This window comes from Triticum urartu, chromosome 1 (genome assembly GCF_003073215.2).
Source record: "Triticum urartu cultivar G1812 chromosome 1, Tu2.1, whole genome shotgun sequence".
NCBI classification, from domain to species: Eukaryota; Viridiplantae; Streptophyta; class Magnoliopsida; order Poales; family Poaceae; genus Triticum; species Triticum urartu.
In genome coordinates this window covers 573,207,040-573,222,408 of record NC_053022.1, presented here as the reverse complement: position 1 = coordinate 573,222,408, position 15,369 = coordinate 573,207,040, and the positions used below count along the sequence as shown (strand labels likewise).

At 43.0% G+C, this 15,369-nt stretch overlaps 1 protein-coding gene and 1 long non-coding RNA gene across 2 annotated transcripts; one reads left to right on the top strand and one right to left on the bottom strand.

The window, feature by feature from the left end:
• The first annotated feature begins 3,080 nt into the window (after positions 1-3,080).
• LOC125540278 lies at positions 3,081-5,241 on the top strand. Its single transcript, XR_007297274.1, has 3 exons — positions 3,081-3,397; positions 4,177-4,452; positions 4,562-5,241. It is a non-coding gene; the product is annotated as an uncharacterized LOC125540278 (long non-coding RNA).
• A 3,831-nt stretch (positions 5,242-9,072) lies between these two features.
• On the bottom strand, positions 9,073-12,532 carry LOC125531952 (F-box/FBD/LRR-repeat protein At2g04230-like). Its single transcript, XM_048696155.1, has 6 exons — positions 12,395-12,532; positions 12,198-12,296; positions 10,988-11,836; positions 10,732-10,899; positions 10,323-10,629; positions 9,073-9,433 (listed from the first exon to the last, which is right to left on the bottom strand). The coding sequence occupies exons 1-6, from the start codon at positions 12,458-12,460 to the stop codon at positions 9,378-9,380; spliced, it is 1,545 nt and encodes a 514-aa protein (XP_048552112.1). The 5' UTR covers positions 12,461-12,532; the 3' UTR covers positions 9,073-9,377.
• Between the last annotated feature and the right edge of the window lie 2,837 nt (positions 12,533-15,369).

Below are 15,369 nucleotides of genomic sequence, written 5' to 3'. Positions count from 1 at the left end.
TTACTCTTCGATGTTCAGAACAGAGTAGAGTTCAGAATTTGTTGCAGCAATCACTAGATCTTATAATAAGGGGACACATTCCTGACCACACCAGGTGACAAAGTGTAGTCGTTGAGAGTTTTCCATATATTTCACAACATTGCAGATGTAACCACATATGGCACTCAGTCAGTTGTAACGATGTAAATTATACTTTAACAACCGGACTAAGAAAACTGAATTTTTTTAAAGAACTTCATTTTTCACTGTCTATTCACCATTATATAATGAGGCTAAACCCTTTACATGTACCCATCAGCTACCATCAGGACAAGTGTGTACTAAACATATACAAACTCCCACGGAACTTTATCACAATCTCAATGAAAATTACGCCTGGTGTGGTGGCTGGCCTACCTTCTGTGCCAATCTGCACTACAAAGGTAGCTAACAGTATTAGAATCCACAGAAGTCCTTGTGTGGGGTCACATCCTGCATTTCAAACTCCCCGCAGACAGACTCAATCGCCGCATCCCATTGTTGTCTGGAACAAAATGGAGCCTTTCCGTGCGTTTGGATTTTCAGCCGTTGGATTGCGCTTCCAAATTGATCCTGGCCGTTGGATCGCGAGATGGGGAGATCCTGACCGTTGGATCGCGAGATGGGAGGTCCTGGCCGTTGGATCAATAGCAAACACTGCTTGCGCTCCGGCTCGTGCCACCGCCTGTAATTCCCATGCCCCACCGAGGGCATTATCGTCTTTTCTCACGCAGACATATAAAAGGCAGAATGTTGAACTCTCCCTCCTTTCCCCACTTCTCTGTCGCCTCTACTCCCGTGGCCTTGGGCCAGCCGCCGCGCAACCTCTGCTCCTCCCCGGCGTCGAACTCAGGCCGCCGCTCCGTCCCCCGTCCCCGCCGCCCTCTAGTCCTCCCGCAGCCTCCGCCTCCGCCGCCGCTCCACGGATGGGAGTTAATCGGGGGAGCAGGAAGTCCCCGTCCCCGCGTATGGGCCCCCGCCACCCACCACAATGGCTCGACCGCCCAGCGACGAGCTGCCCTCCGGGGCCTGACCAGTTCGGCTCTCGTGGCTGGTGGACGCGCCCTTGCTGTTGCCGACGCGCGACGCCGGCTCGCTGTGCCGCACTGGCCCTCCCAAGCGTCTTCTGTCAATGGTTACAACTCACGTTCCCCTCTATTTTCTCTTTGAATTTTCTTTTGTGACGGTCAGGACTTGCAAAGCCAAGAACCTGTTGATTGACATGTCAATTGGAGATGATTTGAGGACTTTTTATGTGTTTGGTAGAAGGACATGAGAGATCAAGGAGTTTCCATTGGGACATCAGGACATGCTCCTCCATCTCCTCCGCTGGACGACATCCAATATCGCTAGGTAAATTCCAGTTTTTGCAAATTCCGTTTTTTGATGTTTAAAACTGGATGACACCCAACCCCTCTATTGTTCTATTTCTGCTTAAATCTGATTTGGTTGTTCAGTTCATGCGCTTACGGACTGATGAAAAAAATGGAAATGAAGAAGAAGAAAAGAAGAATAGCAATATTATCATATGCGAGGTTCGCTTTTAACCTTGGTTCCTAACCAATATTCGCTTAATAATTCTGCTGGAGAGATTCACACCGTCATTCATATTACGAATATAGTTCATAACCACTATTCTCTTTTATCTAATTATATCAACAGAAAGGAGTAATCTGAACTGAATTGATTCTATGTTAACAGTCTAACAGACATCTTGGATGTGTGAATGCTTTCTTCGGTCTGATAAGTAACCAATAACTCATGGTATACTAGGATTTTCTCCATACTTTTAGCACTTCCGCACTGAGAATAAAGCAAGTACTTTCACAACAAAGGTTGTTACCTCCAGGGTTTATTGCCACCTATAATCCTTCCAGCATTAGGGACTGCTTAATTGGTTCTGGACAATACAACAAAAGAAATGTGCATATTGTCCACATCTGCAGGTATGTATGGGCAAGAGAGCTTTATGCCCACAAATAATATCTCAGGTTGTTCCTTTTTAATGACAGAGATTCACACTGCCATTCATAGAATGAATATAGTTCCTAAGCAGTATTCTCTTTTATCTAATTATATGTACATCAATTAATAAGCAGTGTCTGAATAGACGGATGCTAGCCACAACCTTGCAAGGACACCACCGTGGCTCGGCAACACACTTTCAGGCTTGCCTCTCACTCTCTACGCAGCCACTCTCCAGTGGATGTTATTATTGTGGTTACTCCATGGAGTGGACTGCTAGAACCTTCTTGTTGTTGTTACTCCATGAGTATGACCTTTGCATCGAGCCTTTTCTCCTAAAAACACCACACCGTCCTTTTGTTGTGTACTCTCATTTGGTTTCTTTGTGCAACATTGCCTATTCAAGCATTGGCAAGTGCAGTCAATGAGGAAAATTTAGCGGATCTGAAGGGCCAATTCGATACAATTGATGATAAAAGTGGACCAATTACTGTACTGAAGAAATGCAACATGTAGGTTTTAGAGTACTTTCACATGATAATGTTTTGCGCCAGTACTAGATGGCGCTGATGATCTTTGTATGTTTCAGTGGGCCCTTGTGAAGGACCTTCACACTAAAGTCTCCTCATGTTCTCAAGATTATTCAAGCAGTAAGCTGTGAGATGGATTTCTTTTTGGTTTCCCTTTTGTTTCAGAGAAAGCAACTGACTCTATGCTATATGGTTTCCCTTTTGTTGTTGAGCAAGCAACTAACTGTATCTCTCAAGCAATTTACGCATACGTTTGATTGGAAAGAGACAACAACCATTTGTTCTGCGACACTACTATCTGACAGTTACTTAATATTATACTAATCGTCAATGCTATAGAAGTGTTCATCCATGAATAATGAGACTGAAGCCCATTTTAGGTTATGAGACTTTCTCCCGATTCCAGAGATGTACTAAATTCTGTAGTTTGTTGTATGACACTACCTATGTTTTTAAGGCGACGCTTCGCTTTAAGGCGCTGGGGGGGCGCCTCGACGCCTAAAGCGGGCATATTTGCAAAGAGCGGGGGGGGGGGGGGGGGGGGGGGGGGGGTCGCCTTACGGACGCCTTAAAAACATAGGACACTACTATCTGAGAAGCAGATTTTTTTTGACACTTACGTGAGTTTATTGGATTGGGTAAACTAATTAGCCCTATGTATCAGTTTGTGGTGTGCGATTCTAATGCGTGCTTTTTCTGTTGTTGTCATTATCCTCAGGAGATCATTCAACTGTTGGATTCATGGCTTGCTAGAATAGATGATTTGTGAATCCAATGTGTTCTTTTGCTGTTGTTGCTAGGTTGTTAATTCATCAAAGGCGGCTCCTGAGTATACATACCGTGTTTATCTCGCCTGCCTTCTTAGGAAAAATCCTATACTCAAGGTAAGCTATTCTTTATTTACATTTAATTTGTTTCTTCCTGCTACTTGTACAATTTGCTACATAAATATTTTGACTACTTTCCTGAATTTTAGATCCTATTTGCACCGTTTCCTGAATTTTGTATTCAGAACCATCTGCTAATTAAGTGTAGAAAAAGTACTTGTGAGTTTTGTTTGTTGACTGTGTCGTGGTAGCTTCAGGCATTTAGGTGTACACTGCCAAAGTAGGCAAAGAAATTTAGGTCCGATTAAGTGATCAGCATGCATGCATGAGCTACTTACTATTATTCACCGTTACCTGAATTTTGTATTCAGAACCATCTGCTAATTAACTGTAGAAAAAGTACTTGCGAGTTCTGTTTGTTGACTGTGTCGTGGTAGCTTCAGGCATTTAGCTGTACACTGCCAAAGTAGGCAAAGAAATGTAGATCCGATTAAGTGATCAGCATGCATGCATGAGCTACTTACTGTTATTCAGAGATGCAGTCCGACAGTAACTTCATTTGCTCAGATGCTCACGGTATTGCAGAGAATGGCTCATTTTTCAGCCCAACTGTGACACATATCGTACCAGGCCAAAGTATTTTCCTTTTAGATTTATTATTCCACAGTTCCATAATGCCCATCATCAGTAAGTTAATCAAGATAAGTTTGACATGCATGTACTGAACAAACAAATCTCCGAGAGCAACCAATTCTGTGAAACTTGCTGCCTCTCTTTTCTGTGTCGTCTAAATGTATCTTGTATATCTGATCACCGAGTTTTTTTCCCTATACCAGGTATCATTCGAAGGGGCGACATACCCAATTCTCGGATTCCTCAAGCAACAGATGTAGTGTTGTCAGTCTCTGAAGATTCGAATCCGTCTGCTCCTAGGCAAAAACAGAGGGATGATTGGGATATACTAAAAGCCACAGTGTATTGAGGCTTAGTGGAGTCAGTCACCAGCCTCTTCGTGTTTGAACAACAGCATCAAGCGGCGCCAAAACATGTCAGTTACTTTCATCTTGGGCATAGCCAACCTTATTGGTGGACTGACTCTCATTTTTCAGAATGTAACAAACTTCTCTCCTGTCTGAATTTTCATATTATTTTACTGAACATTACAAAAAACTCACACCCAAAACTCCAAAAACTAACATATCATTTTCTTGTGGATACCAGATTGCTGATCTGAGAGATATCCGAGACATGAACGAGGAAAAAATGAGAAGGTCGTCCACTATTGGCTCAAGCTCAGGAGGTGGTCGAAAGCCCGGCTCCACATGGTTCTAGCACTACCGTCACACATGGTGTTCGAGCCACTTCCACCAGTGCTCTGCGGGTTGTCGTTCCACAAGAGCAATGACGGGGAGAACAAGATGATGAACGTCGCCGGTGCTTTGCTCGCCTGCATCACGCTGCTTGCGCTCGGGACGTGCATGTCCACAGAAGAGCCATGACATACTTCAAGACTCTAATTTACTGCCTGACCATCGCCGTGAGCTTGTCCGGGATATCGTACGTTGCCGGTGTCCTGATCACGAGGCTTCTCAAACACTTTGGCACCATCGATCTAGGTGGTGCATTGGCTCCTCATACTTCTCTAGGCCTGTTGTTCTCTCATTTAGGTCGTGCACATACGTCTGCCTAGGCCTCAATAATCTAATGGCTAAAGTTCCTCGGAGCACTGATGGTATAAAAAGAGAAGACATGTGTGAGTTCAAGAGAAAGTGCATGAAGAAACATCTGCTGTTTTATTGAAATTCTGGTGTACATACTATCATTTATGTCAAAATGTGTGATCTTGGTCAGTTGAGTTCATCTGTATCGTGGAATATTACTATCAGTTATTTTAGAGCAGGAAAAATAACAAGTCCAGTCTTCCCTTCCTTTTTTCTGAGGAAAAAGATGCCATTCTTTGGAAGATTGTGAAGAAAGCAGCCTGTTTGCTTCCTATCAAATTATGATCAATAGCTAATATGTTTTGTTTTTAAAAAGCACATTAATTTATAGACACCTGAAGTTTCTGTATTCTGTGATATAACGTTTTGCACCAAATACTTGCATTTTCCACAGTTTTCCTTTTTTCCTCATCCGAAGAAAAGTAAGTCCTGAAAGCTCTTGGCGAAGTTTCCCAACCTGACGCTAAAAAATATGGGAGGAAACTGGTGCCTAAATCTAATTGCTTTTGAGCATCTTTCAATAAAAAATTCACCTTAGATTAGACAAAATCCTTTTGCATCCTAAACAACTGTTCGCTTCCCCGTCGACTCAGCTCATGAAGCGATAAAAAAAAGACCAACATAGCCTGCCTGGCCTAGCTTCGCCAGGCTTTGATCAAGAGAACCAGGATAGTTTTTTTAATATCTCTCAAACATAGTCGGTCTACTCGTGATTGATACAAAGTGATAACAAATATGTTCATTGCATTTTATTACATTTTCGTTTATTTTACTGATATGTTTTTATTATAGGGTGACCTACGATTTTTCACATAATTATTATTGTTTTAAATAGCAGGCTACGCCAAATAGCGACGGTCTTCAAAATTAGCCACACCAAGGCTATAATCGACTATTTCATAACTTTAGTTGATATATGTGCATGAATGTCATCTTGCTCAAACCGCTATAGCGGGGCTACATTGGTGGTATAGCCGGATGTCTAAAACTTTGATTACCTAAAAAAATCAAAAACTTTGATAATAATACGTTGAGTTGTTTTAGTTTATTAAGGCTTCATCATGGGTAATTGGAAACTTGTGCGAGATGCTTCATGTTTCTTTTTTAAAACAAAATACTTGAGCTTTTGTTTTATCTAATGTCATTTTCTGTGTTCTTCTTATATTGATGTTTAGGCATGTGCCCAAGTTTATTTTCTTCTGCTCATTGATATGCACGTGTTTACATACTTATAGTTACTGTACTGATTAAAAAAACACCGTGAGCAAGGCGGACTCTGTCAAATGAGAAATATAAGATATTCAGAAAGAGTAGGTTTAGGATCTAGGGTTGCTTCTCTGATTTCACATGGATAATTGGATTGTGGGGGTAAATGTATAATTTCAGTTATGGCATAAATTTGATTAACTCTGGATTTAGTTGTTGACACAGTCGGCTCGTGTGCTACCTAATTAGTGATTTGTTTTGCAGGTACAAATCTGGGTGTGGATTGCTGCCTTGCATTTCCAGCAGGCAAAGGTTCAGTTGGCTACAGGTTTTTTGGGTATTCAGGTAACTGATTTTACCTCCTCTCCTCTCTAATTTTCTTTACTTAGGTCTTATGTAATCTAAGTATTGATTATTGTCGAATGGATTCAGAACCGATGTACTGGCATAAAAAATAGATGAGAAGATATGGACATGTTCCAAGTGTAGAATTATTTTATATGTGACAAAGCAAAGATCGTAATAGGTATAGATATATTTGGTGGTTGGTATTGGTGGCTAATGATAATGATGGATGACACCCTTTCCTAATACTAATAGATTATAGTTGTGTATTTGCCGTTGTTACTAAATTCTGGTTTCTGGTTCTTTGTCGCATGAAGATAATATAAAGATCAGATGCTGATAAGAATACACGCTGGAATGTAATTTTTTGTTTGCGATTATATTTGCGACCCCTTGATTTCGCCGGCCTTGATTTGTATCTATCACTGCAGTTACACAATATCTTTTGCCTATCCAATAATTGGAAGCCTTGCTACACTTTTCCATCTGAGGTGATCATTCTTGCCTTGCCTTTCCCCAACCTAGGCCTAAACATAATGTTTCATAACCCCACCCCAGGCCTACAACATATGTTTTCTGTCCTATTGTGGTGTGTGTTTTGTTCCTCTCTGGTGCATTCATTTTGATGCTTTATTTGATTCTATTTTTGCTATAATGCATGCAATAGGTTTATGTCATTTGATAGATGCAATAAGAGGCACTGCCTTCCGTGGTGACAAGCTTAAGCACTACAAGCACACAATGGGGTATTATCTAATGAGCTGTGGAGATAGGTCATATCACTAAGTATTAGAACCATCACAAGGCAGTGATGGAGGAAAGTTTCTCTAGGAAAGGGCACGCGACCCCCTCCCAATACAGAGCAGTGGCACCGGGGTAAAACACTGATGCATCACAAGGCAGGTCTGAGTTGTGGTCTGCCTCTCCGCACCGGAGTGCAACCGTTTGCTGTCTAAATCCGTGAGCTCTAATGTCTCCATCCCTCTACTGAGCAGGATCAAGCCCGGCCTAACGGGCGCTGCTCCTTCCTACCTCACCTCGCGTCCCATTCAACTGGTGTGATGTCTCTTTTCACTCTCTCCCTCTCTCTAAATTGTGTTGCAAACTCGTACATCTTACATGCCCATAACATAGTATTCTTTGACCATCCTTGATAACAAGACAATTTAGAATAGTCACGACAACTTTGGTTATATGATATCATTTGGTTTAGAACTATGTAGCTATAGGCATATATTTAGTTTAGTGCAATGTATGTTATATTAGATAGCTAAATCCGCAAGCTACAAACATTTCATTTTGCTCCCTGGTTCTTTCAGTAGGTTTAGTTCCAAGAATATAATTTTCTTTCTTTGATTACTATATAGAGAAGAGTGAGTAAGAGATCTGCTTGATACTCTGAGTCCCTCTGGGGAGGTCATTGCCTCTATTTGCTTGTGTCTTCTGTGTTGTCACACATATTCAAGCCACCGCTTTTTACATGGACCAAGAAAACAGAACAAAAAAATAAAGCAAATATATTGATATTCTCATTCAGTAGCGTACCCATGATTAATGTTCTCATTACCTGTATTTGCTTGTGTTTTTTTGTGTTGCCATGCAGATCCCAAGTTGCAGGTATGAATATCCAAGCAGGCTACTTAATCTGTTTACTGAAGCAAGACATGTTTATATATGTCGAAGTTCTGTTGGAGATTATGGTGCATAGCAGATCACATATGTTTAAGAAGAGAAAAGTCAGTATATGTCGATCTGGACGGTTGATATATGTTGATTAAATGTTTATCCTTCAGAGCATTCCAAAGCCCAGTTCCATGTCAATCTTTTTCTTGAAACTTATGTTTCATTGTTCAAATTATTTAAGAAACTCTGGAAATGTTGCATCTTCTAATTAAATGTCATTGCCCAAACGCCTTTGTATATTTGCTCTAAACTTAGTGATGATCCGTCTTGGCTTACTTTTGGAAGAAAAATGCTCCCATGCTTTTGGTATATCTGGTTGCCTTGCCTTTGGCGTTGCTTGGCTGAAATGCTCGGTAAAATTGCTGCATTGGACTGATACGTTTTTGGCAATGACATTAATTTCTTTTCGCAACAGTAAATACTTTGTTTGCATGCTTGAACAATAAGCTTTTATATTTGCAATCCTCCAATTACTATGACTATTATCGAATTGGATGTGACTGTACCCGGCAGCGGTGCTGCCGGGTGCAGTAAGCCGCACTTCCTACCTAGTTCTGATTAGGGGACGCAGATCTGGCGAAGCTGTTATCACTCTCATCATCCTCATCTTTCAGGTGTTGTAGACGGGGTGAACCGGGTGATCAGCGACATTTGTTGCAGGGCAACCCCACGATTTCTGTTCATATTCACTCGAACAAACCACTGAGTTCATTGCAATGCCAAAGCGCACTAAGTACATGTTTTGTACAGCTCAAAGATTCGATACCCGCATATATATACTTCAAATGGATATTCGTCCTTTCTTAGACGAGCAGGAATAACAAAGTTCAGATAACAAAAGGTAACAAAGTTTACTGGGGATACAAATACGATATTAATAGTTTCTCAAAAAAGAAAGTTACATATAGGAATAACCACGGTTAAGATAACACAGTGCAAAACTCCCTAACAGAGAACCAATTCCCTCTAGGATCAGGATACAGTGAGAGGTAAAACAGACGCCAGGGGATTACAGAAACTTGAGCAAGATAGCATCCCACAAAGATCTACTCCTAATAATCCAGAGGCGATGACGGCACTCGCTAGTGGTGGTGCTGAAGAGATCCTTCGTCTTGCTGGGCCGAAGAAGCATCCATTGCTGCAGGAAAAGCAATACGCAAAAGAGAGTGTCGGTTGGATGCTTGATAGCCTTGCGCTAAAAGATAACATTATTTCAGATGTTCCAGAGAGCCACTAAATAGAAGTAATCCCAAATCAAAGATAGATAATCGGTGCTCCCAGTCGCATCATATTTCAGCCAAGTAATCATATCTTGGACTGACAAAGGGCGTCAATTCCAACCCAAAAAGTCCGGAATGAAAGACAGGACAAAAAATAGCAATGGGACAGCAAAAGAAAAGATGATCAGTTGTTTCAGTTTCCCCGCACAGCGTCATGTTTCATCTGTAGGCCCATGTCTACGAAGTATTTGGTCTCTCATGGGGTCTCTATGATGGAGAACCTGCCACTGCCATGTAAAAATCCTGATCCTCCAAAGAAATTTTACCTTCCAGAGTTTGACCGAATATGGGGTTTGAACTCCCTGATGGAAAGCCAACGATACATTGGTTTTATGGTATAAATTTTGTTACCAGTCAGTCGCCATAACAGCTTTACTTCTTTCAAGAGTTTGCAAATGTACATGAACATATACAGATGCAAGTTTGTTTGAATTTTCACGACTTGGGTTCTTCCAGTAGCTCCAATACTAGCACACCAGATAATCCTCTCACGGGTTGAAGCAAGGCTTGATGAGAAAGTGAGGAAAAGGAACAGATGCATTGGACACACATAGATTCTTTTTTCTTTTTTCTCTCTAATAAAAGAGAGGCAAAGGCGGAAAGCCACGAATAGTAACCAAAACAGTCACTACAGAAGCATTACATGAACGAATAAAATTCGCCCAGCTACACTGAAATATGATAGTACACAAATGGGAAAAGGATTACTTGATAGTACACAAATGGGAAAAGGATTGGTTTACTCACTGTGAAGGGGAGCGCCTGAGACACTGATCACCTTATCGAAACGCTCGGAGGTAAGTTGCGCCCACTCACAGACCCCCGGTAAAATTTTGTGCAGGTCGGTATTATCATCCAGATATCTTACGCCTGTGATCCTTGGTTCTATTGTCAGTTTCTCAAGAACAGAAGCATTTTCCAAGATACAACACGCCAGCTTAATCTGAGCCTTGTAACAGCGAAATCCACTCATGAAGACCGTCTTGAGATGATCATGCCGGCGCATACCCACCACCTCAGCACTGCACACACCACTGGATGACATATAGAACATCTGCATTGGAAGCTTGCGATCATTTTTTCAAACTAATCAAAGTACAGTTCTTTCTTCAAGGTCCGAATATTAATATTTCTTAATAAATAAAACGACACTCACATTCAATTGCAATGTCTCCAGTTGGGGTGCAGCATCCAAACAATAGGCCATTTGAAGAACTTCAATGTCGTAATTGGCTTCTTGTGGTCTTGAATGGACAATTATTCTACAAGTCATGTGCCTCAAATGCATAAACATTCCGTCAGGTCTTGTTGGCAGTTTCTGCAACTGAAACATTACCCGGGCAAATAAGATGACGTTGACAGCAACAATAATTTTCAAGAACCGTGAGATAAGATAAAAAAATCCAACTAACCTGTGAATATTTTGATAGAGCAACAGATTGCACATTTAATATCTTCACTGGCAAAATGCTTGGAACTGCAGTGAATGCCTTGGCCAGTCCTTTCTTGCCACTAAACATTATTGTTGCCTTCTCTAATTTTGAGCAACCATGATGCACTATGGGGACCACTTGCCCTTTGTACTCAAAATGAGAAAGATCTGCAGCATAAAACTCGACCATCTCCACTTCCATTCCATCAATTAGCAAATGCTGGAGTTTATCAAGTTGCTGTGGTATGATTAAATCAGTTAAACCGGAGCACTCGATCATCTCTAGGTCCTCAAGTGCTGCACAATTTGCCAAAAAGCCTGTAAAGTCTCCGGATATCGTGACTGATTGCAGAACAAGCCTTCTGAGTATTGTAAAGCCACATATTGCTGAGTGTGGCTTTATAACAACACCTCCAAGAAACAAGGACCGTACAAATGAGCTACCTTGAGCATCTAATAAGGCCTCAAGATGCAAGTGGTTTACTTCTTCAAACACATCCTTGAACCTCAGATCAAGATGTATTATCTTTGCCTTCGATGAGGCGGCAAACCGAATCCACCTGCCGAGATGAACAGAGTCCTCCTCGAACAGGCCACATCTGATGCTGAACTTATTGATCCCTATCTGACTATGCTGCTGAATAACACAATTTACTGTCTCAATGCATTTCGCTTGTTGTATTTTGGTATCATTCTCACACAGATAACGTGGGCCTTTAAAAGATAAATTACAGCAGAATGTCCAGAACATTCTCCAATTTTCTGAAACAATGCTTGTTCTCACAGCCATTTTCAGTGGCAGAAGCGACATTATAACAGCTTGAACATCCTGTGACAAGAAAGGATATGTATTTTCAGGACGGTTGAATTTTGATTAGAACTGACATTATAACAGGTAGACACAGTGACCTGAAAGTGCATATATTTGAAAGAGAAACCTGAAAGAAACTGCAATTTATTTATTTATTTTTTGCTGCAGTTTCACTTGGTCCCTCATGATCCTTTCAGGCAAGTTAATGTCTTATTGACGCCGAAAACAAGTTAAGAAAGATGCCCTAAAACAGTGGAAGCCCCACGCTGCAAAACACCAGTCATTTATGTCCCAAAATTCCAGATCTGGGGTCCTTGGAGAACACACGGATAGGCAGCATATCTAGAAGATGAAAAAGAGGAGACGGAATGGAAATTACCACGGGCAGGTCCTCCATCTTGAAGGACGGCGCGTCGCCGGCGCCGTGGTGGTGCTCCGACCTGCTCCGCTTGGCCGCCGGCCCCGCTTCCATGGGTTGCTGCAGGGAGGGAGCGAGGGAGGAACCGCAGGTTAACCGAGAAAGGGATTCCTCAGATCGATGGGAAAACCTAGGAGAGAGGATGATAGTGTACTCACTTGTGGATCTACAGGAGGAGGAGGAGGAGGAGGAGGAGCCATTTCGTCTTCCTCGGCTCCGGCCATCACTGCTGCTCCCCTCCGACCGACGTTCCCCTCTTGGTGCCAGGGGGCAACGCTTTGCAATTACTGGAAGCGGAGGTGCATACTAGCATATATTTTCTCTCTAATTTTCTAAATTAATAAAACCACCATTGACCAATCATTAAGCCCGAAAAAGCTAACAAGTGAAAAGGCTTTTGACCAAAAAAAAATGAAATGCGCAACCTTAGCATGGTCCGTTATAAAAATATTGTACATTAATATGCCATATAAATGTTCTGCGGGGAGAATAGAATATGAGTGAGTGATACGATGGACGACATGACCATGCCCTCTGATGAGTAGGTCCCGCGACTAACCTTGGGCGACTACCTTGCGGTGGCGGCAGCGTGGTGCCTCGAGGGGGAGCCAGTAGGGGTTCCTGCCCACAAGGCTATGTCGGGACGACGGCAGTTGGTCATGGGTCCCCGCCATGGAGATGCCCTTGGATAGGTGGCCTGGTAATCTCATCATGGTGGACATTGGGTGCTGATCTTGGCCCTTGGTAGTTGTGAAGATTGCCGAGAATCGCACGCCGCTACTGTTGCGGGTGGGTATGGACATCGATGTTATCTCATTCGGATCCATTCACTACTAGGAAAAGGCCTACTAATGGCGCACCTAATTTGGTCATTAATGGCGCATTAGTGGTGCGCCATTAGTATATTTTACTAATGGCGCACCACGTGTGCGCCATTAGTATCTGGTATACTAATGGCGCACCTCAGATGCGCCATTAGTATATATAACAGTGCGTCATTAGTATGCCTCCCAGGGGGCCATGTATACCCAGGTGCTTTGGCATACTAATGGCGCACGACAACGAGATGCGCCATTAGTAAGTTCGGCATACTAATGGCACACTGTTTAATGATGCGCCATTAGTATCCTTTGGCATACTAATGGCGCACTATGATGTGATGCGCCATTAGTATGAATATTAGGTTTTTTTATTTTTTAATTTTCTGTTTTTTGCACAGGTTACAAAATGTATAATTGGACAAAATATAAACAGCACACATCAACAACAGATTCATCGAATACAATAGAAGATTAGTCTCTGAATACAATTCATCATTTTAGTCTCCGAATACAATTCATCATATTAGTCTCTGAATTGAAAAGACCGAATAAAGATAGAACATTATATTACAAGTCTCGAGACCGCGAGTTTGTCTTCACATTACAAGTCGATATCGATCATCTAAACTACCATCACATAGAAGAGAGCTGCGGTCATCACGATGAGCATCATCACGATGAAACTCGTCTTCATCCGGTTCCTCCAACGCTCCCTCCCCTCTCCCGCTAGATAGCGGGTGTATCTAGATTCGGCCTCGGCCCTAGTGGCGTACCCTTTGTAACTGTTGCCGCTAAATCGGTGAACCTGTCTCCGACACTCCTCCCAGTCGTCGTAGACTCCGGGAACCTTACCCTTGTACACGACATACCACGGCATCGTTATGCAGTAGCCAAACGAAACGTTAGTACCAATTCACAGACAATACATAAGCAATATATAAGTATGCAACAGAACGATCGAAAGAGAAAAGCAAGACATTAATAGCATCGATTACATCTTAAATTGAACGACTCTCGAAACCAAAGAGACATACTACAAGTTCATTAAAGTTTAATTACAACATGAGCCAATCGATGTTTCAGAACTAGACACAGCATCACTGCTTTCGACTCGACTCAAGGGACCGGAGCGTGGATGAAGCCGCCGTCTATCGTGGGAGTCATGAAAGAACGGGCGCTGCATTTGTAGGATTGTGTCGATGTCACTGTTGGACGGTTGATTTCTGAGGTAGAACTGCCCCGAGGTACGAAGGACATCTTGATGGATGATTTCCGCAAACTCCGACTGGATGCGAAAGAATTCTTGTCTGATGTCCGCGTCCTGGATTGCCGACACGCTCGCGGCCCAATCTTTGAGTCTACTCGGTAGCAGAAGGTGATGATGGTCCCGTACGATCGCCCGCATGTGATGGATGGCGTAGTAGGCACCCTTCTGACCGCCAGGCGGCTGCTTGACGCAGCAGAACGTCGTATTGTGGGAGAACACGTGCTTGCCGTACTTACGAATAGGCCTGGTGAAGGTGCCTCCAGATTTGACGTAGCCGGGGAGAACATCATCAAGAACCTTCTTGACATTTGTGTAGTCTACGTTCGACTGACGGTCCGGGTCGAAATACGTGGCCATGGAATATTTGGGGCTTAGGAGGATGAGCGTGCAATGTGTGTCACTGCAGAAAACACGGAATGTTAAAAGAAAAACGATCGAAATCTAAGAATTCATATGTTACGGGGCGGTTGAGGGGAGGACTTGTTAGGGAACGTAGCATAAATTCAAAATTTTCCTACGTGTCACCAAGATCTATCTATGGAGTCATCTAGCAACGAGGGAGGAGTGGATCTACATACCCTTGTAGATCGCGCGCGGAAGCGTTCAAGAGAACGGGGTTGATGGAGTCGTACTCGTCGTGATTCAAATCACCGATGATCCTAGCGCCGAACGGACGGCACCTCCGCGTTCAACACACGTACGGAACGGAGACATCTCCCACGCCTTGATCCAGCAAGGAGGAGGGAGAGGTTGATGGAGATCCAGCAGCACGACGGCATGGTGGAAGTAGCGGGATTCCAACAGGGCTTCGTTAAGCGCTGCGGGAGGAGGAATATGTGTCACGGGAGGGAGAGGGAGGCGCCAGGCCTTAGATTGGTTTGCTCCTCCTTTTCCCCACTATATGTAGGGCCAAGGGAGAGGGGGAGGCGCAGCCCTTGCCCCTTCCTCCAAGAAAGGGTGCGGCCAAGGGTGGGGAGGAGTCCATCCTCCCCAAGGCACCTCGGAGGTGCCTTCCCCTTGTAGGACTCTCCCCTTTTTTTTCTCT

Coding starts and splice junctions, on each gene's coding strand:
- LOC125531952 (XM_048696155.1), bottom strand. CDS start 12,460: ATGGCCGGAGCCGAGGAAGACGAAATGGCTCCTCCTCCTCCTCCTCCT. Junction 12,297..12,394: donor CTCCTCCTGTAGATCCACAA/GTGAGTACACTA, acceptor CCCTCCCTGCAG/CAACCCATGGAAGCGGGGCC. Junction 10,630..10,731: donor TGGAGACATTGCAATTGAAT/GTGAGTGTCGTT, acceptor CTTCCAATGCAG/ATGTTCTATATGTCATCCAG.